We start from the raw sequence: 24,720 nt of genomic DNA on the forward strand, positions 1-24,720 counted from the left end.
ATGGGGTCCCGGACATGAGAAGGGACAAGCAAAGAAATGGCTCCTTTGGCGGGGTGCAGAGTGGAGCGCACCCCCCGGGAGAAGGTAAGCAGCCACTTGGGAAAGTCTGGCAGGCGGGAAGGGAGCTGGGGCGGAGACTGGTGTGCTGCAGGCGCGAGCCCGAGCACCCTGGGGAGGCCAAGGCAAGCTCTGCGCCAACTGGAGGCAGGGAGTGGAGGGGAGGGGCCCAGGCTCCAACGGCACTGGCCCAGGCCCCGCTCGCCTGCGGGGTGCTCCCCTTCACTCTGGGGAGTGGACCAGGGACCCGCTCCATCAGGACAGGCCGACAGGGGCCTGGACCCACAGCGGAGCAGGCATCTTGGCTCTTGACAGGACAGGGGCCACCTGCCTTGAGGTGCTTCCTCGTAATTCCCTAACAAATCATCCCCAAGGGCTCTGGGGGGGCAGAAATGGCCCAGGCCCCCAAACCGAGATGGAAGGGGTGAGCCCGACTCTGGTCCCAGGTCTTGAGACTCAAACTTGCATGCTCTTTTCCCCTTCACACTCTCTGCCACGGAACAGAACTAACTCCCCAATTCCCCACTAACAGGCACCGTGCCCCCAGACAGTGCAGGGCATGTTCCAGGACAATGAGAGACCAGGACGGAAACAGGAAAGCTCTATGGAGGGCACCCCTTGGAGGCGAGTGCTCTGGGCTCTGCCGCCCAGGGGTGCCTGGGGGGGAGGAGGCGGGGACACAGCGAAGGAGCTTGGGAGACACACATGCTGGTGACAGGGACCAGGACTGACGTGCAGGACAGACGTGCAGACTGAGAGCAGAACCTACCGTAAGGGCCGTATGTCGGCACTGCCCGCGGCCAAACCCGGGGCAAAAGCGGGGCAGGGGGAGGGGGAGAGGAGCCAGAGAAACAGAGAAGACAAGAGACAGCTGAGTGAACGCCTCGTGCCCACCACCGAGGCCGGCACCGCACCACGCACCCTGCCCGCCCCGCCCCAGGCCCTGCCCGCACCCAGGCAGCCCGCTGCCCGCTGGGAGCCTGGGGGGCGTGTCCACCTAGGAGACTCCTCCTTCGAGGCTCACGCTTTCTTCTGGTGGGGGACAAAGAGTGGACCCCCAGAACGCTGGTCAGAGTTCCACCTCCGCACTGAAGTAGGGACCGCCCACCCCACTTCTCCTCAGGCTTAGCTAGAACTGCTGAGCCCGTGTTGCCTGCTTTACAAACCTCACAACACTCCACAGACGCGACATGGAGGAGGGGGCAGGTGACGTGTACTGACCACACCACGGCTTTGCACCCAACCCTGATGGGCTGAGAGGGGCCGGGCGCCGCGGTTAGTGGGTGGACAACCGGCCTGGGACCAGCACAGTGGTGGACAAGGGCTCTCAGCACCTTGGCTGGGCTGGGCTGGGCTGGGCTGGCATCCCCGCTACAGCTGGATGCCTGACAACGCTGTTTCTGGCTGGAGCTGGATGTGTCTGGGGGCAGTGGACGGGAAGACAGCCCAGGCAACCGCGGAGAGCCTCTGCAGGGCCACTAGTGCAGAAGCGCCAGCTTGAACCATGGTAAACCTCAAGGGTGTAGAAAGGGTTCTTGGCCACGGCCTCAGACTCCTGGCATAAGGGTGACTTTCCCAAGGGCAGAGGGTGTCAGGACCAGGTCGAAGGGACATCGCCCTCAACACTGGGAGGGTGTCAGCCAGCAGGTGGGATGCCGGCCGGCAGCGGTGAGCCCTGGCCAGCACAGCGCCCAGCACTAAGTGTAGAATGCAATCCGGAAGAAGCACCTAGAGTGCCCAGGCTGCAAGCGCCAGGTGCCCGAGTCGCGGGGCCTGGAGGGTGAGTCAGTCCACATGCTTCCAGCGGCCTCGGGTATCTTAAGGCCTCTTCCCAACCAGGGAAAGAACAAGGAAGGTAGGGCGAGAGGTGGGGGGCCCGAGGAGCCCTGCACAGGCCAGGCCAGGCCAGCGTTTCTACACTCCTCTCAGCACGCCGCTCCCGGGGCCCGAGGCGGGCACAGGTGGTGGGCCTGGGCAAGTGGGTCCTGCTTTCAGCCCCACAGGCAGGGAGCTGGCAGCAGCCAAACCCCGGGGTGGATGTGTTAGACCAGGAGGCTTCCTCCTCCCCAGGCCCCGCCCCCCCACGGGGTGAGTCAGTTCAGGCATCCCGAGCCTCCTCTTCCTCCGCCCCCATGAGCATCCCCTCTCTGCCCAGCAGCAGCCAGAGGTAGTCCCCAGCCCCTGATTCTCCAGCCAGCAAGTTAGAATCACCTGGGGATCTGTCAGCACATCCTGCCAGGCCCAAACCCAGGCCAATTATGCAGAAGCTCCGAGGGTGGGGCCTGGACAGCATGGACTTCTAAGACTCTCCAGTGCACCTTAATATACAACCGGGCTTGCCAACTGCTGTTCTAACAAAGTGAAGATTAGCAGGTGTAAAAAGAAAGCTGTTAAAAGCTATTACCATCTGAGTCTGTTTCTTAGAAGGGATCAAGTTAAAAAAAAAAAAAAGCTTTAGAGACAAGGGAATTACAGGACAAAATGGACAACAGTGTCCGATGTCAGGAACCCTCAGGAACTTGCTTATTCTCGGGTCTCTGTCCTGACCTTCCCATGGGGATATTGTGCTATATCGTCTCCATACTCCAGATCTGCTGCAAGAGACACGTGGGTGTAGCTTCCAGGACCCTGACACCTTGTGACAGGGGACAGGGGAGCCTGGACCTCTGTGGCCCCTTTCCTACACCTGGGATCCCTGACCTGACCCATCAACACCTGAAGGACCTGGGAGGCAGGAGGGGCCCTGGGGCGGGGCCGGGAAGCACCCTTCCTACTGCGGGGGTCGACTCCAAGACCCTGGCTCATACCTTGTGCGTCCAGCCTCTTGTCAGCGTAGACCTTGTAGGTGAAGGCGTGCCGCAGGGCCAGAGCTGCAAAGAACATCTCCACGCAGATGATGAAGTCCTGGTAGCCAGCAGCCACGGTGCCCTCACCCACCGACACGCGGGCCGAGTGGATCTTGGGGATGGCCCCGCACTTCTCCAGGATGGCCAGGAGCATGCCTGGAAGGGGAGGTGTGGAAGGGGAGGCATGGGCGTCTGGTCCCAGACTGGACCCCCTTCCCCATCTCCCTTCCTCCTTATAGCCCCCCAAATGCCACACTCCCCAGGGAGGCGGGAAGCAGGGTCCACGGTTACTCCTGTTGGGCAGGGATGCTGACACAGGCCAAGGCCTCAGGGAAGCCACACTCCCCAGGTCCTGGCTGGACACCACCCGGATTGGATCCCCCTGTCCAGGAAGCAGTCCCGCCCACGGGCATGGCTCCTGTGAAAGGCCCCTGAGGGCCCAGACATCACATCCCACAGGTGCTCAGTGGACAGAGGTCCCTTTGAGCTCCAGGCCAGGATCGCCTAGGGACAGCCCCATGGCCTGGGCCCTCGGGGCCCTGGGGACAGTGGGCAGGAGGAAGAGGACAAGGCTTAGGGGACAGAGGGGCACAGGCCAGCCTCACAGGGGCTGGGAGGAGGCTCACCTTGCCAGAAGGAGAGAAAGATGACAGACTTGACCATGAAGAACTTGAGGACGGGGCTGTAAGGGCTGAGCAGCTCCCGAGTGGCAAAGTAGAAGAGGAAGAGGGCGTAGAGGGCCAGGCTGACAGAGATGTTGTAGATGATGGTCACGTAGAGGTAGCCACTGGTGACGCTGTGGGAACAGGGAGCATTCTCTGGCTTGAACTGACCCTTCTGCGGGACAAGGGGCCTCCTTCCCCCCTTTGCCCTGCCCACATGCCACTCTGCACAGCTCTCAGCAATGCTCCCCGAGCCATCAAAGGGAGGGGACGGGTGATCAAAGCGGTCCAAACACTGCGGGGAGTGCAAGGGTGAGCACCTGCAGGACAGGCCAGCCCTGCCACCTGCAGCTCCGGTGCCCACGCTCCTGGTGGAGGACTCCAGGTGTCCTCGGGGGCGGGGCCTCAGACTGATGGTCAGAGGGACACGAAGCTCAGCTTTTTATTTTTACATCTTTATTGGGGTATAATTGCTTTACAATGGTGTGTTAGTTTCTGCTTTATAACGAAGTGAATCAGCTATACATATACATATGTTCCCATGTCTTCCCTCCGAAGCTCAGCTTTGCTCTTTGCGCTTGAGCCAGGGGACGTCCCCGGTGAGCCTCTGTTTGCTCACCGGCCCTTGGGGGCTGTCGTGTAGGGTACAGGGAGTGTGTCTGAAGTGCGTGCAAGCTCAGGGCCAGGTGGGCCACATGGTCACTTTCACTAACCCCTCGCAGTCTTGTGTGTGCGTCAATTCACACAGGAGAGGAGACTCGAGACGGGCCCCTCAGGGCCCTGGCCCTCTCGCCCCCTGCCCTGGGATGGTCACTGTCCCTTCTTGCTCTCCCCGGCCCCCACCCAGCACCACTCTGCAGCCTGAAGGTGACAGACGCTGAGCGCTCACTCTGGTGCCAGAGGCGGGGCCGAGTGCGATGGTACCACTGCCAGGCTCCGGCCCCAAGATTCAGGGGTGCGGCAGGCGGGAGCAAGGCCGGGGTCAGGCTTGGCCTCCACTCAGAGGATGGACACGGGGGTGGGGCAATCGGAGGCCAGGGCACGAGCCTCAGGGCAGGGCCGCCCACTCCTCCCCACACGCGCTGTGGGGGGACCCACTGCTTACTCAAAGTCACCGTCTCGGTACTTGCCGAAGGCCTGGAGGACCACGGTGCTGACGGCCATGAGTGGCTTCACCACGCAGAACTGCAGGGTGGCCTGTTGCAGAGAGAAGGTCAAGAGTCAAGGATAAGCACAGAAACCACGGAAGAAGCAGCTCCTCTGGCCAGCTGGGCCTGGGCTGGATGCCAGGGGATGGGGGCGGCCCAACCTCTTGCCCCTGGGGGAACTGCTGTCAGGAGGGGAAGGCAAAACACACGATACAGTAACAGGGCGATGCAGCTGCGTGAGAAGACAGGATGGGGTGAAGGAAGAATGGCGGAGACGCAGGAGACAGAGATTCCACCAGAGGAGGGGCCACCGTGAATGTGCCAGGGACGGGGGAACGGGCAGAGCGAGCAGCTCATGCCAGGGGCATGAGCTCGGCCCGGGGGCAGAGAGCGGACAAGTGCAAGGGGTTAAGTGCTGGTGAGGGGCGGCAGCAGGGAGGTGGCCCCAGAGAGCAGAGGCAGGTGAGGGTCTCCTTGTCTGCCCCGGGTCTGGCTCCCTGCCCCATGCTCTAGGCCTGGGTCCAGGGTTTCTGTCAAGCTGGGGTCTTACTGGGGATGGAGATGACCCCACAGGAGCATAAAATAGGAGGAAGCCTGAAGCCCAAGGTCCGGAGTCCCGGCAGGCGTCTGAATTCTGGCCTTTTGCCAACTACCGCTGCCGAAGCCCGAGGGGGCGGTCACCTGGCCTCCGAGCGGTTGCTCACGGTAGATGGTTGTAACCAGCCCCGTGTTGCACGGTCGCTGTGCGGGGACTGGAGAACAAGACCGCACGGGGCGTCGTTGGAGGTCTCCCACTTCTGAGCGCTCAGCAGAGGCCTCTGCCACGGGAAGAATCCCTCAGCCAGGTTTCCACACGTCCCTACAGAGGCGCCAGTAAACGCCAGAGGCACCCTCGGTGCCCATAGAATCACCAGAAGCGCGATTCTCTTGAAAGCAAGTAAGTCGAAGCCACGAGGCCCCTTCTGTGGAGACGGGAGCCATCTAACAAGGCCAAGCTAGCGTGCCTCCAAATGGGACAAGGGCCCGGAGCAGAGACAGTAACCCGTGGAACCCACAGTCTCTGTCCCGAGAGAGGCTCGAGTGCAGTTTGCAGGGGAGTCCGGGGCGGCCTGAGCCGCGTGGCTGCCAGGAGGAGAGGCGCGTGTGACGGGGGCTAGAGGGGCGATGCTGCTGTCAGCAAACCCACAGAACTCCCCTGCCCCCCGCCCCCTAGGGGAAGCGGGACCAGCACGCTTTGGGGAAAGGGAGGGTCAGCAGCGTGTCCCAGGCGAGCCCTGCGAGCCTGCCAATAGGCTGCTGCTGCCCCGGGTCAGCTCACTTGGGGCCCACGACAGCCCCGTGACTTCTAAGTACTGTCAGCGTCCTCAGGGTACAGATGAGGAAACTGAGGCACAGAGAAGCTGAAGTGGCAGAAGAGGCAAACTCTCCAGGAGACTCAGACCCAGGCACCGGCACTGGTGACAAAGCTGCGGTGTCCTCTCTCACGTGGGAAAGGGGGGAGGCGGCTTCTTCAGCTCTTTCCTTTTACCACCTGACCCTGCCACTTCCAGGAACAGCAGTGGAACATCAAAGCCCACAGGGCTGGGGAATAATTTGCAACAAGGCAACCCAGCTAGTGATCTGGGGTCAAAACTTCATACACAACATCACCATCAAAGAAGGCGGTGAGTCACAGCTGGGCCAGCGCTGGTAAACAATGGCTCTGACAGGCCCCACCCTGAACCCAAGACAGTCTGAACTCCTTCCCTGCAGGTCCTGCGGGGAGGTTTTGAATTTAGAAACACCCTAGGGAAGGAGGATCTGGAAGCAGAACTGCAGACTGGGCCGCCCAGGCAGTGCTTTGTGGGTGCGTCTGCACTGCAGGCACGGCCCCGCCCAAAAGGGAGCAGAAAGGCCAGTGCTCCCGCAGGTCACGGTGATGCGCCGTGGGTTTCATTTCCCCTCGTGACGACGCTGCATGATGCTGGACGGGCTGACAGGCCCTGTGGAGCCCCAGAGGAGACTAAATCGAGGTCATGCCAGCTGGGCGTGGTGCCTGCCTGCCTCCCGGGCAACGGACAGCGGGCTCTGAGCCAGGGCTGTGTTAAGGGCTTTCCCTCACCTGTTCCTCAAACCATCCCTTGAGGTAAGTATCATTACACTCATCTCACAGAAGAGGAAACCAAGGCTCAGAGAGGTTTCGTACTTTATCCAAAGTCACACAGTCACAGGAGAGGCTGGAATTCAAACTCAGATGGTCAGACACCCAGACCCGTGCACTTATGCACAACACCACACTGCCTCCACCCAGGCCACTCGAGGCCACTGGGGTGGCAGCTCTGGAAACTGGAAGCTGCTAGACTGCCTGACAAGTGGGAAATGGGGGAAGGGACCAGAGGCTGCTCAGGCCTGTTCTGTCATGTTCTTTAATGCAGAAACCCTCCTGGTCTCTAGCCGCAGCTAATCAGAAGTTTTCAAACAGATTCTAGACTCGCCATGCACTTCCTCAGACACTCACACGCCACAACTTGGTCAAAGTGAGCAGGAGTCTGGGACCACTTCCTGCCCAGGGCTGCATCAGGCACTCCTGGGAGACCTGCTGCTTCCCCTCTGAGCACACCCCACCCATGCAGGTGCATCCCTAACTGCTCAGGGAGTGGGTGCTGGGGCTTGGGGTGCCTCACAGGAAATGGGAACCCTGCAGGTGGGCCCTATGCCCGTCTTTGTCCCTATGTCAACCAGGGGCAGCACGGCCCCTGCAGCGGCTACTCCAGGGCACAGACCCAGGCTCCTGGTGCCTGGCCTGCAACTCCTGACCAGGGCAGTTGCTGGGGGTGCCCACCTGCTTGCAGAACCGCAGAAATCCGATGGAGTAAGTCTTTCCCCAGAGGCAGCACGTGCCATACATGCAGCTGGACCTGGAAGAGGCGAGCAGAGAAGGGGCTGGTGAGCAAAGAGCCGGACTCAGGAAGGCAGGGCTGCGGGAGGCCGCCCTCACCCTCCTGCAGATCCAGACAAGCTGGGGTAGGGCGGGGTAGGGTGAGGATGGGGCTTGGATCCTGGGCAGTCTTTGAGCACAAGGCCAAGCACAGGGAGAGAAGCAGGAGAGTGTTTGCGTATGCAGTAGGGTATATGCAGGAGCAGGGAGACACCGACCTTGGGGTAACAAACCAACTTAAAAGGCACTGAACGTAAAAACTACAAGAGGGAGAAACAGGCAAACAGGAAAGGACAGGAAGAGAGAGAAGGAGAAAGAGCCAGACAGGCCCTCCCAAGAGTTCCAATGAATGGCCTCGCTCAGGAAGTGTGGGAGAGGCAGAGGTCAAGGTCACGGGCAGGGATGGTCTGTGTGACCGGCTGACGCCAGGAGAGCTCGGAGAACGTCAGGCCCAGGAAACAGGGTGGTGTGGGGGGGCTCTGGGGGGACTTCATACTCACTCGATGGGCTTCCCTCTGATCTCTGACATGATGGAACTTTCCCCCCCAAGGTATTCATAGCACAGGCTCAGGAAATTATAGATGACCAAGGCTGTGAAAACAATGTCCAGAGAAAAAGCACTCAAATCAACAGGATGGATAAACAGATGGTGGAATTCTAAACAGCAACGAAAGTGAAAGAACCACAGTCACAGGCAGCAACGGGGAGGGAACCTCAGGGACATAAGAACCCGCAGTGAATATTCCATTTGTAATCAAAATCAGTCACGGCTAAATCATGCTGTTCAGGGAGGCGCACACACACTGCTGGTCACACCACAAAGAAAGGCAAGAAAGTGATTAGCACCAAATCCAGGGCCGTGTGGGGAGCTGTGGGAGGGGAGCTCGGGACGGGGTGCTGCGGGCTTGAGGAGCTGGCAGTGTGCGTGGTCTGGGTTTCGGCTTTACAGTTGGTTATTAGCTTTATGCACTTTTCTGTTTGTGTGTCACAGATCACAATTTTAGGACAAAGCAACAATAAAACTTTCTCCAGAGGGATCTCAGGAGAAATGCTCAGCAAGAATGAGATAGAACCCCTTATGCACTCAGCAGCGGGTAGCGGCATCTCAGTGAGCACAGCATGACAAGCTGTAGCAAAACCTATGAGAGGTGCACAAAATATAGTGCAAATTCCTTAGGAAGCTGGGCCAGCTCATCCTGAATCATGACACAGCTTGACATCACCCACAGAGATCCACAATTTACAACAGCGACCTAGGGCACAGCAGAAGTACGCTGTAAATGCCGCAAATACAGCACTATGTTGTAACTGGTCTCCTGTCAGAGGACTTCTGCGGGGTCAGCAAAGGCAGGCTGCTGCCTGCAGGGCGCTAGGAGCACACAGAAGTGCGGGGAGCCAGGGAGCCAGGGCGTGGAGGGGAGGACAAGGTGCACAGCGGAGGACGCCACGGAGGAGAGGATGCAGGAGGCAGATCAGGGACCTAGCGCAGGGGAACAGGAGACGTGTCCAGCGCAGGAGTGAGGCCAAGGGGAGGGTCAAGGCGGGGTCAGGGGATAATAAGATCAAGGGAGAGGCACCAGCAGCCCTGCAGCCAGCGGGCTCCTTCTTATCTGACCAGCCAACCCCGGTGCAGCAGAAGGGCCTTCAAGGGCCCCCGGTGCAGCCCCCTAGCTCAGCTCAAGATCTCTCGCCAGGTGGCTTGGTCCCTGCCCACCCGTCACACTTCCTTCCCAGCAACACTAGGTGCCCCCTTCCCCTCGGCAGGGTCTCGTGCCCTCTGTGTTTCTGCCCTTGCAGATCCTACGGCCTGGACGCCCTGCCCTCTGACCTGCTGGTACCGTCAACCCGTCAGACACCACCCACCATGAGAAGTCCTCGGCCACCACCATGGGGGCTCATGCGTCCCCACCCACGGAACCTACCGGTTTGCAGACAGACGCTGTGCCCCCGCCCCGCCCACCCCTGGAGTGTGATTACTGACTGGGAGCCTGCTTCTCCCTCGAGCGTGGGCCCAGCCCTCGGCACGTACTAACCACACCACAAACGCTTGACTGCCTGAAACTGGAACACAGGAAATCCTGGCCGTACGTTTGGAGGTAGAAGTTGGCCTTCAGCAACGTGGAAAGGAATATATTTGCGGGCTGTACGCCCCTCAGTTGCTCTAACCTAGTAAGGTTGCACGTCTGGGGCTGGGGAACAGGGGCCCAAGTGGCACCCTGCATAAACATGACCCACAGCATCTGTCACCTGTGCTGCAACCGTCCCCCTAGAGACACACAGCAGAGGGTTTGCAGTGTGACTCTGCTGGGAGCCTCTCTGTGGCTCAGTTTCCTCACCTGTTAAAATGGAGACAGAAAGAGCCCCTACGGAGTTAGGAGGTGGCAGGATTTCAGTGAGTATGCAAAGCGCTCAGCAGAGCGGCCAGCACTCTCAGTGTTGGCTGTCACGGCCACTATTGTTTATCTGTCCCCTGACGGGGCTGAGGGCCCTGTGAGCTGCCTGTCCGACACAGAAGCAGCTCGGGATGCTTGGTGGCTGCAGGAATCTCCACTGACTGGGCTCCAGATCACTCTCCACTGACAGAAACTTCGGGGTATCTGACGGCAGGGGGGTGAGGGGCGGGGGGCATCACGCCCAATCTGATGTCAGGCTGCTAATAACCTTCGTCCAGAACCATATAAGGCCAAGTAGGGTGGATGTGCCCATTCCAGTCTGGGTCCAGCTGTCTTGTGGTTGACGGTATCTTCCAAAGGCAGCCACATCCCATGACAACGACACTCCTCTCAGAAGATGGGGTCTTCTTCCCTCTTTTTGCATCTGGGTGAACTGGGGTGACCACGGCGGAAGCGAAGCTTGGTGACATCTGACGCTGGGCTTAGAAAAGGCCTCTTTCTTCCGGCTCTTCCTCTCTTGAGACGCTTGCCCTTGGACCCAGCCACCAGGCGGTGAGGAAGCCCATGCTGGCCCACGTGGAGAGTCCACATGGAGAGGCTCACGTGGGGGAGGAAGTGAGGCCCCCAGCTGACATCAGCGTCAACTGCCAGACACGTAAGTAAACCAGACATCAGGTGGCCCCTCCCCCAGCCTTCAGGTCTCCAGCTGAGGCCCAGGTACCACGGAGCAGGACCAAACTGTCCCCAGCGTGCCCTGTCCCAATTCCTGACGTGCAGTAGCCATGAACACAGTACATGGCTGTTTCACACTAGTCTGTTTGGGGGTAGTTATGGACACAGCTACAGTAAGTGGAATGTACGTAACCCCACTTCCGGAGTTCCCAGGACGCGCCGTGATCTCTCACCTCCCCTCGGCGGCACATCCCCATCTCTCTGCTAAACCCCAGGGGCAGACCCAGCTCAGATGCCACCTTGTCCTTGGCAGCCTCCCCCGTCCTGTCGCCATGCTCACATCACACCCCACAATCTCTCTGCTGATCTGTCTGATCCTTCCAGTACAAGAGGCAGCATAAAGCAGCCAGAAAGCCATGGATCCCGGAGCCAGACTGCCTGGGTGTGAATCATGGTTCCACCACTTAGGAGCTGTGTGATCTCAGGCAAGTTTCTTAAGTGCTCTGTGCCTCGGTTTCCTCATCTCTAAGCCGGGGATAACAACAGCTTCTTCCTGGTGAGGCTGCTGTGAGGATGGGCCTTAGGGGTGGGAGTGTGATGCCTTATCTATAAGGCTGTGCTCACGATGAACAGTCCACAGTGTTACCCACTGTCTTCTGTAAACACTGTAAACACCTTGCAGGCAGGAACTGAGGCCCACCCACAACTACTACCAAAGGGCTTGACACTTCCATACTCAATCAACACGGAAGGAACAAACGAAACGAATGGATGGACACAGGCCACCCAGGTGAGGCTCAGAGAGGCGGGGCAGGCGGGTATGGCCAACACTCAGTCTTGCACTCAAGGAGCTCACCCTGTCACAGCCTGGGAAGCTGCACCTTCCCCAAGGTGATCAGACTTCCAGTCCCCAAAGACAAAACCCTCAGGCGAGGCCACAGGGGCCCAAGGTTCATCAGCCTCTCTGTCCAGAACCACCGAGCTAGGCTGTCCTGCAGTCCACTCCTGGGAAGAGCTTGGTGCCCGAGCTCACATCCTTTCCTGTGTCACAGCACACGCAGCACGCTCCTGATTACGTGGTCCACCTGTCTGTCCATATGCAGCTCTGCATTCAATGGTCAGATCATCAAATTTCATCCATCTCTCAGTTCAGGACTTTTGACCTTTTCACAGTGCTATGGGGCCAGACAGTCTGGCCAAATACCAGTTTGCTGACGGTGTCTGTTAAAGAGTCATTAGTGAGTCAATAATGCATCTCGGAGAAGGGAGACAAGATAGAATCTCGAGATCTCCTCAACCAGCCCACACCAAGACCCACTGACCATCTGGACAAATCAATGCCCTTCCGAGCCATGCAAAATACCCCCACCCCCCACCCCAGCTGGACAACTCAACACAAACCCCAGGAACAAACACAGTGATATGCTGGCTCTGGACATCAGAGGAGCAAAAAAGATTATGAGTGGGGTTCTCGACCGGCAGCACTGTCTCCTGACCACGCTTCTGACCACAGCTCCAGTTCTGGTCCCCCGGAGAGGCCCCAGACACACAAGTGACCAAGGGGCCCACAGGGAGCATCCAGCATGAGGGAAGGGATGGGTTCCCGCCCACCCCACCCCGGCCTCTCTCTCTCTTGCCCTGGAAAATCAGGTACCTGGAACTTTCAGCTCCATTCTAGATACCAAATCTTAAAGGAACTAGAGACAGATGCACACAATCAGGGGCAAAGGACCAGAATGGAGATGAAAGGAGGATGGCACTGGAGACTTGAGGCCTGGAGAAAAGACATTAGGGATCACTTTCATATAAGTGTGGACCACCTTCGTCCAGACGGTCAGACAGGACCCACTCATCCCAGGGGCAGATCCTAGGACTTCAGCTTAGTATAAGAAACAATTTCTGGCAGGTAGTCTTCAGAGATGAAAGGTAGTGAGCTCCCTGCCAGTGGAAGCATGCAATCAGAGGCTAGGCAGCCTCTGAGCTGAGACATTAAAGGGGTTCCAAGCAGCTAGGTCGGAAGCTAGGGTCCCTTCTGACCCTGAGATGCGAGGCTTTCTTTCCTCACTGGCAACTTCTCCCACCAAGAGCTGTCTGGACAGGAAGCTGCAGACCAAGAGGTTACTCTCCACCCAGCCTCCCATCCAGCATCCCCCCTGGCCTGACAACTGCAACCACACAGCCCTCAGGGGCCCGAGGGACTTCAAGAGAGGACCCGCTAAGAAGCACACTCTGACTGTCCCTGCCAGCTGCAGAGGACTGTCCTCGTGAGTCCCCCACTGCAAGTGACACTGGCTCCAGGTCACTGACGATCCCAAGCTCACCTCCTCCACACACCTGCAGCCCCTAAAGCCGGCCTCAGGGCCTAGCCCTTTTCGCTGCACAGAAATACTTCGGTTATTTGGAAAGATATATTTCAGAGTAACTTGTGGATGAGCCCGGAAAACTTAATTTTGACCACTTTGGACAGAAACCTTCTCTGCTCAGTAAACAGGGGCACCCAAACATTCCTTCCTGCTTTTTCTGTGACTGGTGATCACCGCTGACAACGACGGATGCGACGTGCTACAGCCAGGTGGGCGGGGTCCTCCCTAAGCACCTGTCCCCAGACACTGAGCTGCTCCGACGGCACTTTGCTCTTCCTTCCTCATAGCTTTTCTGTCCTTTGCCGTTCCTGCTCATTGATGCTTCTTGCCACCCGAAACACTGATTCTGGTCCCTCTTTCTATTTGTTTCTTCCGGATATCTGCCTTTATTCTGATTGGTTGAGCTCTTCTGATTCCTGGCTCTCTCAGAGCCATGGCCAACAAGGGCCACCACCAGCCCGTGAGTCCTCCTGGCAGCACACTGGCCTCTGGGTCTTCTGTGGTCCTCAGCGGTATTCATCCAGGCTGTGTGCTCCCTACCTGGGAAGACGTTTTACTTGGGCCAGATTCCAGGAAGCTAAGTTTTGTCCCAAATCTGAAACCGGGACAGCTTTCAGAAAATGAGGCGTCATCCTTTGCTTCTTTCATGCATGTAAAATCTCTTCCCTTAACAAGAGTTCACACTTTTGTAGGGGAGAAACTTGTCCTGTATTCCTTCACCAAGCCGGCACGGAGCAATTCCTAGGCCTCAGAGACCCAGGGCTGAGTCCAGCCTCTGGCAATCACTCTCTGGGTAACTTGGGCAAGTTTCTTAGCCTACGTGAATTTTTTTTTCACATCTGTAAAACGGGGGTGATAATATATACCCCACCAGGTAATTGAGAGGTGAGAATGAGCTAACAGTAATGAAAAATGCATGGGAAACTGTGACGTGCCACACGAACGTTATTGAGAAAACAGTGCCGCGCGAAACACCTGTGGAGGGTGTCTCCCTCGTCTGAGCTCTGGCCACCCACATGTCTGCCCACAGAGCTCCCCAGGCTGTCTCAGAGTCAACTTTAGGGGCTACCTCTCACCCCAAACACAATCAAACACTAAATGTAGGTAAGGGGGTTGGATTCTACCCCTCCACCCTGCCTGCCCCCTACACCCTGGTGGCACGTTCCTTAGGCTCTGTGAATTCCGGCCCTTACCAGGCAGTAGCTGCAGAGCAGGGGCACCGTGGACAAGCATTCACTTCTCCCTGGAAAATGGAAACACCACCTCGCAGGGTTTACCTCCACTCTCCCCTGAAATGCCCCTGAAGTGAGAACGAATGGGGGGAAGGTACAAACCTTCAAGGACAAGGACATGGCACCAGAGGCAGCAAACAAGGGATGTCGACCAAAGCTCTGGAAGATGCGGCACGGTCACTAACCCCAGGGACAGGAGGGAGCCAGTGAGAACCCCAGGAACCCGAAGACGGGGCGCACCACGCAGCTCTGATGGCTGTGGGTAGGGGTGCAAATGGAAACGCTGGCCTACAAGTGTCCACGTGGAGCTCTGGGCTTTTTACTTTCAAGACAGGTTGTGATGGTTCTGTCCTCACAGAACCTGGCCCAGCTGAGGACAGCAACGCGAAGACTTGCAGAAAATAGAGAGAGGAAGTCTAAATACCAAGGGGAGATGTCCAAGGCCTTTCCCGGGCTGCACCTGTAGCTCAGCCCCTCAGCTCCTTCCTCCCAGGCAGGAGATGAGAACATTATTCTCTGGGGAAACAGGTCCAGAATCAAAGCCTTCATTTGGTGTCTGCCCCGCCACCACACGAAAATGGAAGAGGAAACGCCCCGTGTCCTATCACCCAACTGGGAGGAGGCCCAGCAGTTTTAAGCCCCATCCTTTTTTTATTTTTATTTTTTGTGGTACGCGGGCCTCTCACTGTTGTGGCCTCTCCCGTTGCGGAGCACAGGCTCCGGACGCACAGGCTCAGTGGCCATGGCTCACGGGCCCAGCCGCTCCACAGCATGTGGGATCTTCCCGGACCGGGGCACGAACCCGTGTCCCCTGCATCGGCAGGCGGACTCTCAACCACTGCGCCACCAGGGAAGCCCCCATTCTTAAATATAAAAAATAGCCAAGGACCTGAGACATTTGAGGAAAGCTTCTTACCCAAAGGTCAAAGAGCAAAGCAAACAAACAGATGGAAGGAATTCAGGAGACAGAGATAATGCAGGGAACAGAAGAAAACTGTAATTAGCATCCCCAGAAAAAGAAGAACCAATACCAAGAACAAGGCTAGGAAAAAGAGAGCAAGGATGAGCTCCTGACATTTTACAACATGATAAAGGAAATAAAACCTCAACAGAGGGACTTCCCTGGTGGCACAGTGGTTAAGAATCCACCTGCCAAAGCAGAGGACATGGGTTCGATCCTTGGTCTGAGAAGACCCCCACATGCCGTGGAGCAACTAAGCCCGTGCACCACAACTACTGAGTCTGCACTCTAGAGCCCGCGAGCCGCAACTACCGAGCACGTGTGCCACAACTACTGAAGCCCGTGTGCCTAGAACCCGTGCTCCACAACAAGAGAAGCCACCGCAATGAGAAGCCCACACATAGCAACGAAGAGCAGCCCCCTGCTCGCCACAACTAGAGAAAGCCTGCGTGGAGCAACGAGGACCCAATGCAGCCAAAAAGAGAGAGAGAGAAAAAAACTTCAACAGAAAAGCTCAAAGGTAACGATTAAAAAACAAAACAAACAAACAAAAAAAACACCTCCTGAAAAGCAGAACAAAAAAGAGATGGAAAATCCCAGGAAATTGTAAAGGAAATTTGAGGCTCAATCCAGAAGTGCAACATTCTGCTTAACAGGAATCCCAGAAAGAGGGCTAATAAAGTGGAGGGGAAGACATGATCAAAACACATTCAGGAAAACTTCCCAGGACCACAGGACGGGGGTTGCTTCCACACTGAACTGAAAGGGCCCATCAGGGGCCCGGCACAATGAACATCCCACCGCTTGTGAGGTTTCAGGACAATGGGGATAAAGGCAAGAGCCTAAAAGCCAGGGGGGGAAAAAAAAAGGTCACATACAATCATTAAGGATCAGAATCCAGCAGACTTTCCAAAAACAACACTGGAAACTAAGAGAATGTGAAAAACATGCCTTCAAAATTCAGAGGGAAAATGATTTCCAATTTAGAATCATATTCCCACTGAACACCAATCGAATAAACAATATAATAAAGATATTTGCAGATAATTTTCAGATTTCAAAAAACAAAACTCCCATGCAACTTTTTTTCTCAGGGAGCTCCTAGACGTGCGCGAACTAAGAAGAGAGCAGACGTCAAAAGTGGAAAAGATGGCATCCAAGGAGCAGGTGATTCAGGACAGGAGAGGCGACAGGATTCCCGGGATGACGGTGAAGGAAAGACCCAGGACAACAGCTGAGCAGAAGGAGGCCTCAAGGGCAAGCAGTGCAGACGGGAGCAAGAAGGGCAGGGCTCCAGGAGCACCACCATCCGGAAACCCTAGAGCTAGGAGGCGAGCTGATGTGTCTGGCGTCACTGACAGGAGGGCTTCTTTTTTCACTTGCCTGAAGCATTTGCGGAATAAAGTAATGATAGAGACACAGAAAACAGAGCAAACCAAAAAGCAAGACAAGTAGTAACCAGAGGAAAAATGAAGTCAAACGAGGAAACGTCGTCTTGGGACACTGTAAGGCTCAGCTTTGAACAACATTTACAGACGTGTAATGATGTATACGCTGAACACAGACTAAGAAAAATCATGATAGGGTCACATTAAAAAGATGAAGGAAAGAAAACGTGTGCGCGCGCGCGCGTGCGTGCGTGTGTGTGTGTAGTTGGAGGTAACATACCTAAATCAAGACCTTCCACAGCAGGAAGTCACTATAGAACACTACATAAAATTGAAAAATCAAGAAACAACAGTATAATCATATTTTTAGGTTATTCTAGAAAAAGAAACCGGTTTAAAGAGTTTAAAGCAGGATGACTTTGGGAGTGAGGAGGAGTTGGGGCAGTTCTGTGTTTCAAACATATGCATGTATTACCTTAATAAAAGTAAAATTTTAGTTGTTTTAATTTTGTTAAAAAGAAAAGCAAATGTCCCTGCGATGCCCGGCAGAGAGTCTGGCTCTGACCTGGCCTGCGGGACGGGCTGGCTCCAGGCGTTGGGCCACTGAGGAGGAAGGGTGGGAGGAGGAATGAACGGGGAGGGGGCTTCTCTTTGAAGTGTAAGGGACACACCCCATCACCAACTCTACAGGGGAAGCTCTTGCTGGCAGCTGCAGATAAGACCACAAAAGGGGAGGGTCCGAGACAGAGCAGAGGTGCTCGAGCTGGCCAGGCCAGGGCCAAGCCCACTGACTCAGACACTGCAAGCTGGTGAACTCGGGGGTGGGGGGGGGGCGGGGGGCAGCCTGAACTTCACAGCAGCTGCTGTGCTGTTTGTAAACTCCCTCGGAGAGGCCAAGCGGATAATAGCGTTGCTAGGAGATGTGCTTCGCAGGGCAGCAGGCTTCCCGGGAGGACCTTTACGTGGCTGGGAGGAAAGTTGGGACAGGCAGGGCCTGAACAAAAGGGCTTCTGGGGTGGGGGGAGTTACCAACCATCTGCTGCTGCCTCTGAGGCCTGGAGTGAGGATGGTGCGGAGGCCCCGGCGGTGCCCCCCTTCTGCCATGCGCCCCAGACTTCAGGGCCCAGGAGAGAAAGGAGCCTATACTTGCCCCCCATCACATAGGAGACACCCCCCACCTCCGCCCCCAGCAGGGATCAGCTCTTTGCTTCTCAAGAAACCAGTCGGCATTGGCTGCTCCTGAGCACCGGGCAAGGCTGGCAGCTGAACGGAAAAGGGTTCTCAGTTCCACCTTCCCCAACCTCAGCCTTTACAGCTCCCCAGGTGCCCAAAGGTCTCCCTGGGGACTCCACTGCTTCCAGGAACACCAGGCGCTAGAGCCCCAGTTATGCCCTGAGCAGGTCCCCGCCTGGCCGCAGTGTTCTTACCTGACAGAGCCGGGCCAGCCTGGGGATTCAATGAGGCCCCATGTGGGCGAACGCAAGGCATGCAGCAGGTGTTCAATAAAGTCCCTTATTCATTCGAAAAATGCAGAAGGAGTGAGCACCCATCACGTGCCTGGCTCTGTCGCACAGGCTCTCCGCCCACTCCTGCTCTCATGGAGCTGACAGTCCACGAGCGAGACGGAGCAAACCGGGCTCACAGGCTGTCTGAGCTTAACTGCAAACCGCGGTGAGGCCGAGAGGACTTGGACAGGGGTCTGGGAGCAGGAGCGACGGGGAGGCCTTTCCGAGGAGATGCTGGAGGCAAGATGAAGGAGGAGGCTCTGCAGTCACTGGGGAAACTGATGTGCCGGGTGGGCGGGAAAAGGGGTCAATGTGACCGCAGGGCTGGTGGGGCACAGTTTGTGCCTGTCAGGTGCCTGCATTCCCTCGCCAAGTCCAAAGGCATTTCCTGTGCCCTGCGAGTCCTCAGGTTCAAAGTGGGACAAGAAGAGAGACTCTAGCTTCTTTGGGGATGAGCATGCTGCACCCCAATATCCACTGAGCCCAGGGCTGGGGCAAAGCCCTCTGGGGTCTGGGAAGCAAATAACCAGTCGTGGTCAGAGCTGCCGGGCCTCGGCATAAGGAATACCAGGTCTGGTCACTCTACCCGAAACCAACAGTGCAGGTACGGGGAGAAAACAGGAAAACGCAGGACCGTGAGAGGAGGGTGGGCATCAGAGCAGGGGTCTTGAATTCAAGGACCCTCCTTCCCATCCCTGCTGGCCTCTTTGGGTACAGGCCAAAGCATCGCTGGCCTGTGACTTGTCTTGGGGCCTCTGGCCACCCCCTCCCCTTCACCCCCTCCCCTTCACCCACCCACCACCTGGAGATTTTCTAAACTGCAGTTTCCAATCACATCGTATGTTTGTGTATCACCAGTAAAAAGAAAATCTAAGTTTCCCTCTATGTCCCACAAGGCTTTGTATGTCCCCGTCCCTGCTCCCACGGCAATGCCCTTCAGCTGCTGGTCTCTCCTCTGGCCGTGGCCGGCCCCCTGCACAGCTCCCAGCGCCTCCCAGCCCAGCACGCTGGGACTCCTCTCTGCCCAGAACGAACGCTCATCCACGGTACGACATGGCGGACGCTGACTCATTCTCTGAGACGCTGCTCCCCGCCCACCCCAGGCCAGGGCCACTGGGAGAGAGCGTCCCTGTCTCCTTGTGCTGACAGTTTAGGTGGCACAGATGTCCGGAGAGCAGGCGGGTTGAGGGCGGGCTTGCCCAGGGCCCAGCACAGGGCCTGGCCGGTGCTTGCAACTCGGCATAGGAGCGGGTGGTGCTTTCACACCACACACGAGAACTGCCCCCTGAAAGGCAGCGAGTCACCTGCCCCAGTAGCACGGGCTTCTCCAGGGACAAAGCCCTCAGAATTCAGACACGTGGGGAGGGAGGTCCAGTCCTGCTACCACCTTACCACGGACCCCTGGATAAGCCCCTTACCCGTCTGTACCTGGGGCTTCTACCTACAAATGGACCGCTTATTTGCTGCCCACTCCCCCATCAGAGATGCCGGCACTGAGAAATGAGACACAGGTGGAGGGTCCCTGCTCCCAGGTATCTGTGGAGGTGTTTGGGGGCCGCATCGCAAAGCGCCTCAGCAGGTGAGACGCTGGCTACATGTGTGCTGGTACCTGGATGGAAACCGTGAAGGGGTTCAAGAAGTGACGGCTGGCCCCTCAGGGAGGAAGCTGGGACACCCAGACAAGGTGGGTGCACAGCCCCTGGCCCAGCTCTGCACCCCCCTCCCCTGGCCCTCCCGGCGCCGCTCGCGCTGTCCTCACCCTCGTAGCAGTCGCGCACGGTGCCGAAGTACACATAGTACTGGTCGTTGGTGAAGAAGAGGAGGCTGAGCCAGGAGTCGAAGGCGTAGATGGGCACGATGAAGAGGATGCGGACGATGTAGCGCTGCTCGTTGGGGCAGCTATAGCAGCGCAGGTGCATGTATATCTGGGGGCAGAGGGGCCGGGTCAGTCAGGGCCCACGGCCCGCCTTGGCCCGCCTGCTCCACAGAAGGAGGAGACCAGCCCGTGTCTAGCTCCGTCCTCACGAGCGCTGGGACCAAGTTACTCAACCCTGAGGCTTGGCGTCCTCCTCTGTAAAGTGTGATGACACAAAACTTCCGTCGTGAGGCTGTGGGAGCATCAACCACAGGGCGCGTGAAGCTTGCAGGCTGCGCGTGGTGGCGCCAGGGCCACCACACAGACACCGGCCACGAGGCCACGCCCAAGACCGTGCACATCAGCCAGGGACGTGCCGGCATCCACAGCTGTGACAAGCTCCCTGGACCCGTGTGCACGGCCAGGTTTGGGAACTGGGTGCCTGGTGCAGAGGAGGCTATTAACACGCGTGTGCATGTCCCTCCGCCGCCTGGCCTTTCTAAACACCTGGCCCCTGGGGCATGGAGCTAACACACAGGCGTCCAGGTGGTCGCCCACCCCACCCCGTCCCTTAACTAACTTATGGTGTAGAGGGCGGGAGGGACGGGACCCTCACTTTCACAGAAGGTGGGAGCACTTCCTGGCTGAATGGCTGCAGTGATGGCCTGTCTCATTTTCCCATCTGTTGAACAGGTGCAGTGCTGCCTGCCTTGCTGGGAAGTTGGGAGAATGCAATGTGGTTTTTAGAAAGCAGGAGAAAAAAAAAAAAGCTGCATACAAGTGCCAAGAACTGCTCTAACCACGATGCACAGTCCCAGCAGCCAGAGTCTCTCGTCTCCGCTCCCATGACTTCATGCTTGGCCCAGCCGAGCCCTGGGCTTGGGAGGAAGAGAACAAAGTATTCCCCATCTGCTGTGAGCCAACCACCTTGGAAGCAGTCGAGTTCTAGAAGGGACAGGGAACACTGGGACCCGAACAGGCTCAGCCTCCCCTCTTCGCTTGGCAACCTTCAAATCTTCTTCCTGGGGCAGCCAAGGCACATCCCAGCCCATGGCAGCCTCCCCGGGGACAGCGAGCACAGGGGGACGTGAGACTTGACTTCTATCCCAGCTCCGCCACCAACCTGTACGTGACTAGGCTAGTTCCCCTCCCTCCTCCCTCTCTGGGTGTCAATTTTCTCATCTGCAAAGGGGTCACTGCCATCCTGTGCCCCTGAACAGTTCCCAGGCTCCCCTGCAGTTTAGGCTAGACACATGACCAGTTCTGGCCCTTGGAAGTGGGCCATTTCTGGTTGAGAAAGTTAAACACCCAGAGTGCTTTCTGCACACGCCCCTCCCCACAGCTGTCAGATGGATGATGTCTTAAAAGCTGCAAGATGCTGGAAACACAGAACGGAAACTGACCTGCACTGGGCTGACTGAGCGGGAACCTGACTCCCCCGGGTGAAGCCCCTGAGATTTCGGGCTTATTTTTTACTGCAGTGTAGCCTGGTCTGGCCTAACTAACACTCTGTTGGACAACAAACCTTTCAGGACCTCCCTAGAGGGCTGGGGCTCACTGGCTCAGGGGCTCCTGCCCAGCCTGGGTACCTGGTGGCAGGTGATGAGCAGGGCCGTCCAAACGAAGAAGCCAGAGATGGCCTGAGCGGCGGTTGTCATCAGGAACACAGGCTGCTCCATAGCTGTGGGGCTGCCTTCGGGCATCACGGAGACACTGGGCGAGGCTGCTGCTGTTGTGGGCGACGCTGGATCTGGGGCCAGTGCGGCCCCCCTCACAGTCATGGTGCCCGGCAGCAGGGGGCTTCCTGAGAGAAACCCTCGGGGTAAGCGATGAGCTGGCCTAGAGAGAGGGAAGCGCAACGTTAGCCTCCTTCCAAGCGTCAGTGGCGGTGTTGGAAAGAACCCTCCAGGTCTCTACTTCCACTTTCAAAATGTGACCAGACCCTGACCACGTCTCACTCCAGCCCCCAGCATGTCTCCCCTGGATTAATGGAACAGGCTCCTGACCGATCTCTCTGCTTCTGCCCTTGCCCACACCATCCCCACACGGCAGCCGTGTGAACCTTCTAAGATGTTAGCCAGATTGGGTCCCTCCTCTGCTCAAAACCCTCCGACAGCTCCCATCTCCGTCGGAGTATAAGCTGCTGTCCTTACAGAGCACACGGGCCCTCCGTGCTCTCTGATCTCATCACAATTCCCATCTCGATCCTTCCCTCCAGCCACACTGGCCTCCTGCTGTTTCTTGGACACGCCAAGCCTGCTCCTGCCACAGGGCCTTTGCACTGGCTGTCTCTGCCCAGCCACACAACTCACTCCCGCACTTCCTTTAGGCCTCTGCCCTGACCACCTGCTCAAATGTGGCAAACCCTCCCTCACCCCAGGCGCTCCTGACCACTTTGCTTTGCTTGATTTCTCTCCAGAGCACTCGTTACCATCCGACTCCATCTGACAAACTGTACCTTACTCACATGTTCATTAACTATCTCCTGCAGCAGACACAAGCTCCCTGAGGGCAGGGGCCCCGCTCTGCTCACGGCTGGATCTCTGGCACTTGGAACAGGGTGGGCACACAGCAGGTGCTCAGTAATTACCTGCTGGCTCCGCCCATCTTTACACCTCTGGGTCTAGCAAGATCACTTCAGCACTGAGGCATCCCCTCTACGGGTACGTGTCTCTTCTTTGCCATTTCTCCCCAGTTTCCCTGATGGCTAGCATCCACTCCTCCCCAACCAGCTGTGCCGTTCTGGAGACTTCGCGGCCCTTCCCCACCAACAAACTGCTCACCTTTTAACTTAGCTCATGTATCACTCTTCCTAAAAGCCTGTCCCGTTCACCTTCCCCAGTCAGGTACTTCCACGCATTTCACCCGCCTCTGTTGTTCTACGTAACACGCCGCTCTGTCATTGGCTCGCGTTTATCCTCCTAAGTCTGCCTACTCTTCGAGGCAAGACCACTTTTCCATCTGTAAATCCCCAGCACCGGGCTGAGCACCCAGGCCACTTGTAACATTTATTTTATTATCTATTGATTTTCACAACTTATTCCAAAAGGACTTTGAGGTACTTCAGAGAGAAGCAAAGAACAGAGTTGAGGAAGCTGGCCTAAAGGAAGATTCTGGGTGGGAGAGATGGGAGTGGGCGGGACACAGGATGGCACTCCAGAATCCCAGGCAGTTACCCCAGGCGGGCTGTCATGTCAGCCCCGCACTTCCTGGTGGCAACAAATTAATGGTTTCACGCTGGATGGCAACCCAGATGTTATGGGAAGAGCTGTTGTGAGGGATCTCCTGGCAAGTTTACAAACAGGGACCAATGCTGGCCGGGGGCTAGAACCGCTCTCAAAGAGCAAAGCCATTCTGTCAGAACCACCCGGAACTGCTCTTGGGAGGGCTGGTCACTCCTGCATCCGCGAGCTTCCGAGACCCAAGGCCCTGACGGAAGTGCCTTTCAGTGCTGCCACCTGTTGACAGGTTAGGCACGCCGTCCTGGGGCCACGGAGCCTCCTGGCAACAGAGGCCCTGGAAGACTAGCCTGCAATGGACCAGGGGACCAACCAACCACTGATGCAAACAGATGCAAAGGTGAGAGTCGAAAGAGCCCTGGCCGGGGCTCATGTCTCAGCTCCACCCCAACCAGCCGTGTGTCTGCACGGGCTCACTGGGCCCAGAGGGTCCCCACTGCCTGACCCAGAAAATGGCCAAACCCCCAAACCCAACCATCTCAGCCTGAACCCTGAGGTCAGCCCAGATGACCTCTCCCAGTGCCTTCCCAGTCTGAGCTGATATTCTCAGCCAAAACATTCTGACACCAACGGGAGGTTTCCCTGGGCCTTCCTGGGGTGCACCATGACCCCGCAATGAAGAAGAGGTTCTTTGCCCACCATCTCCCCACCCTTCTGCCCCCATCTGAGCCATGTCTGCTCTTAGCTGTAAGTTATTACCCCAGGAGAGCCCTCTATATTGCTATTTTCCTATAAAAATAAATGATCTATAACACACCAACCAAGAGAAGAATCTAGATTAAAAACTCAAAACTGGAGACGTCATCTATATAAAGAAACTCAAAACTGGAGAAGGTGCCTATATAAAGACTGGTGGTGCTTTGAAAAAGAGACACAGTGACAAGTCTAAGAATAGCTCCTGTAAGTATGGTTGCAAAACTGAAAAGCAGTGCCAGAAATATTTCCAGAAAAAGAAGATTTGGGTTGTAAATCATCATCTTTGTCTGTCATCCCAAATTAAATGAACAAACACAAGGAAATGGGAGGGGGGGCTTCAGGAAGTACAAATACTCCCCAATCTTCTCCTTCTGAGCAAGGGCCGGGTGTGTCAAAGGCTGTTTTGTCCTCTACTAACGGCAGTGTTGAGAAGGCCCTGTACAGACTCCCCAGACGGGAGACGGCTGAGCTCTGACCCCACCCTAACCCGCACCACAGGTAACCCTCCAGGGCATCTGTGTAGCTTGTGGGAGCTGATGAAGGCTCCGCCCCGTTTCTTGCTGGGACTCTGCTTCCTCACACTCAAGTGCCCTCCTTATGTAGGTCATCTGGTTCCCAAGAAGTCCACTCAAGAGAGGGCAGGTGACTTGCCCCCAAATTAGACGCTGGACTTAAACCCGGGTCCTATAACACGTTTTAGGTGCCTGCTGTCTACCAACCCGGGCCGTGGATGAGCTGCCCTCGGGCTCCAGAGCCCCCTTCCAGGACAGGGGTCACGGCCGTCTC

At 57.0% G+C, this 24,720-nt stretch overlaps 1 protein-coding gene across 2 annotated transcripts in view; it reads right to left on the minus strand.

Moving 5' to 3' along the window:
- The window catches only part of TMEM184B (transmembrane protein 184B), a 49,077-nt gene that overhangs the window by 2,518 nt on the left and 21,839 nt on the right, over positions 1–24,720 (minus strand). The window contains exons 2-9 of one of the 2 annotated variants that reach the window (XM_060025658.1): positions 21,589–21,838; positions 19,904–20,069; positions 8,131–8,221; positions 7,535–7,610; positions 4,671–4,762; positions 3,530–3,699; positions 2,865–3,059; positions 827–847 (exon numbers count right to left, since the gene is read on the minus strand). In XM_060025658.1, coding sequence (XP_059881641.1) covers positions 827–847; positions 2,865–3,059; positions 3,530–3,699; positions 4,671–4,762; positions 7,535–7,610; positions 8,131–8,221; positions 19,904–20,069; positions 21,589–21,780 — 1,003 coding nt within the window. In that variant the 5' untranslated portion in view covers positions 21,781–21,838. The remainder of the gene's footprint in view (positions 1–826; positions 848–2,864; positions 3,060–3,529; positions 3,700–4,670; positions 4,763–7,534; positions 7,611–8,130; positions 8,222–19,903; positions 20,070–21,588; positions 21,839–24,720) is intronic. The other variant, XM_060025659.1, reaches the window with a different exon arrangement.

The sequence above is a fragment of the Delphinus delphis genome, chromosome 11, assembly GCF_949987515.2.
Source record: "Delphinus delphis chromosome 11, mDelDel1.2, whole genome shotgun sequence".
Classification (NCBI taxonomy): domain Eukaryota; kingdom Metazoa; phylum Chordata; class Mammalia; order Artiodactyla; family Delphinidae; genus Delphinus; species Delphinus delphis.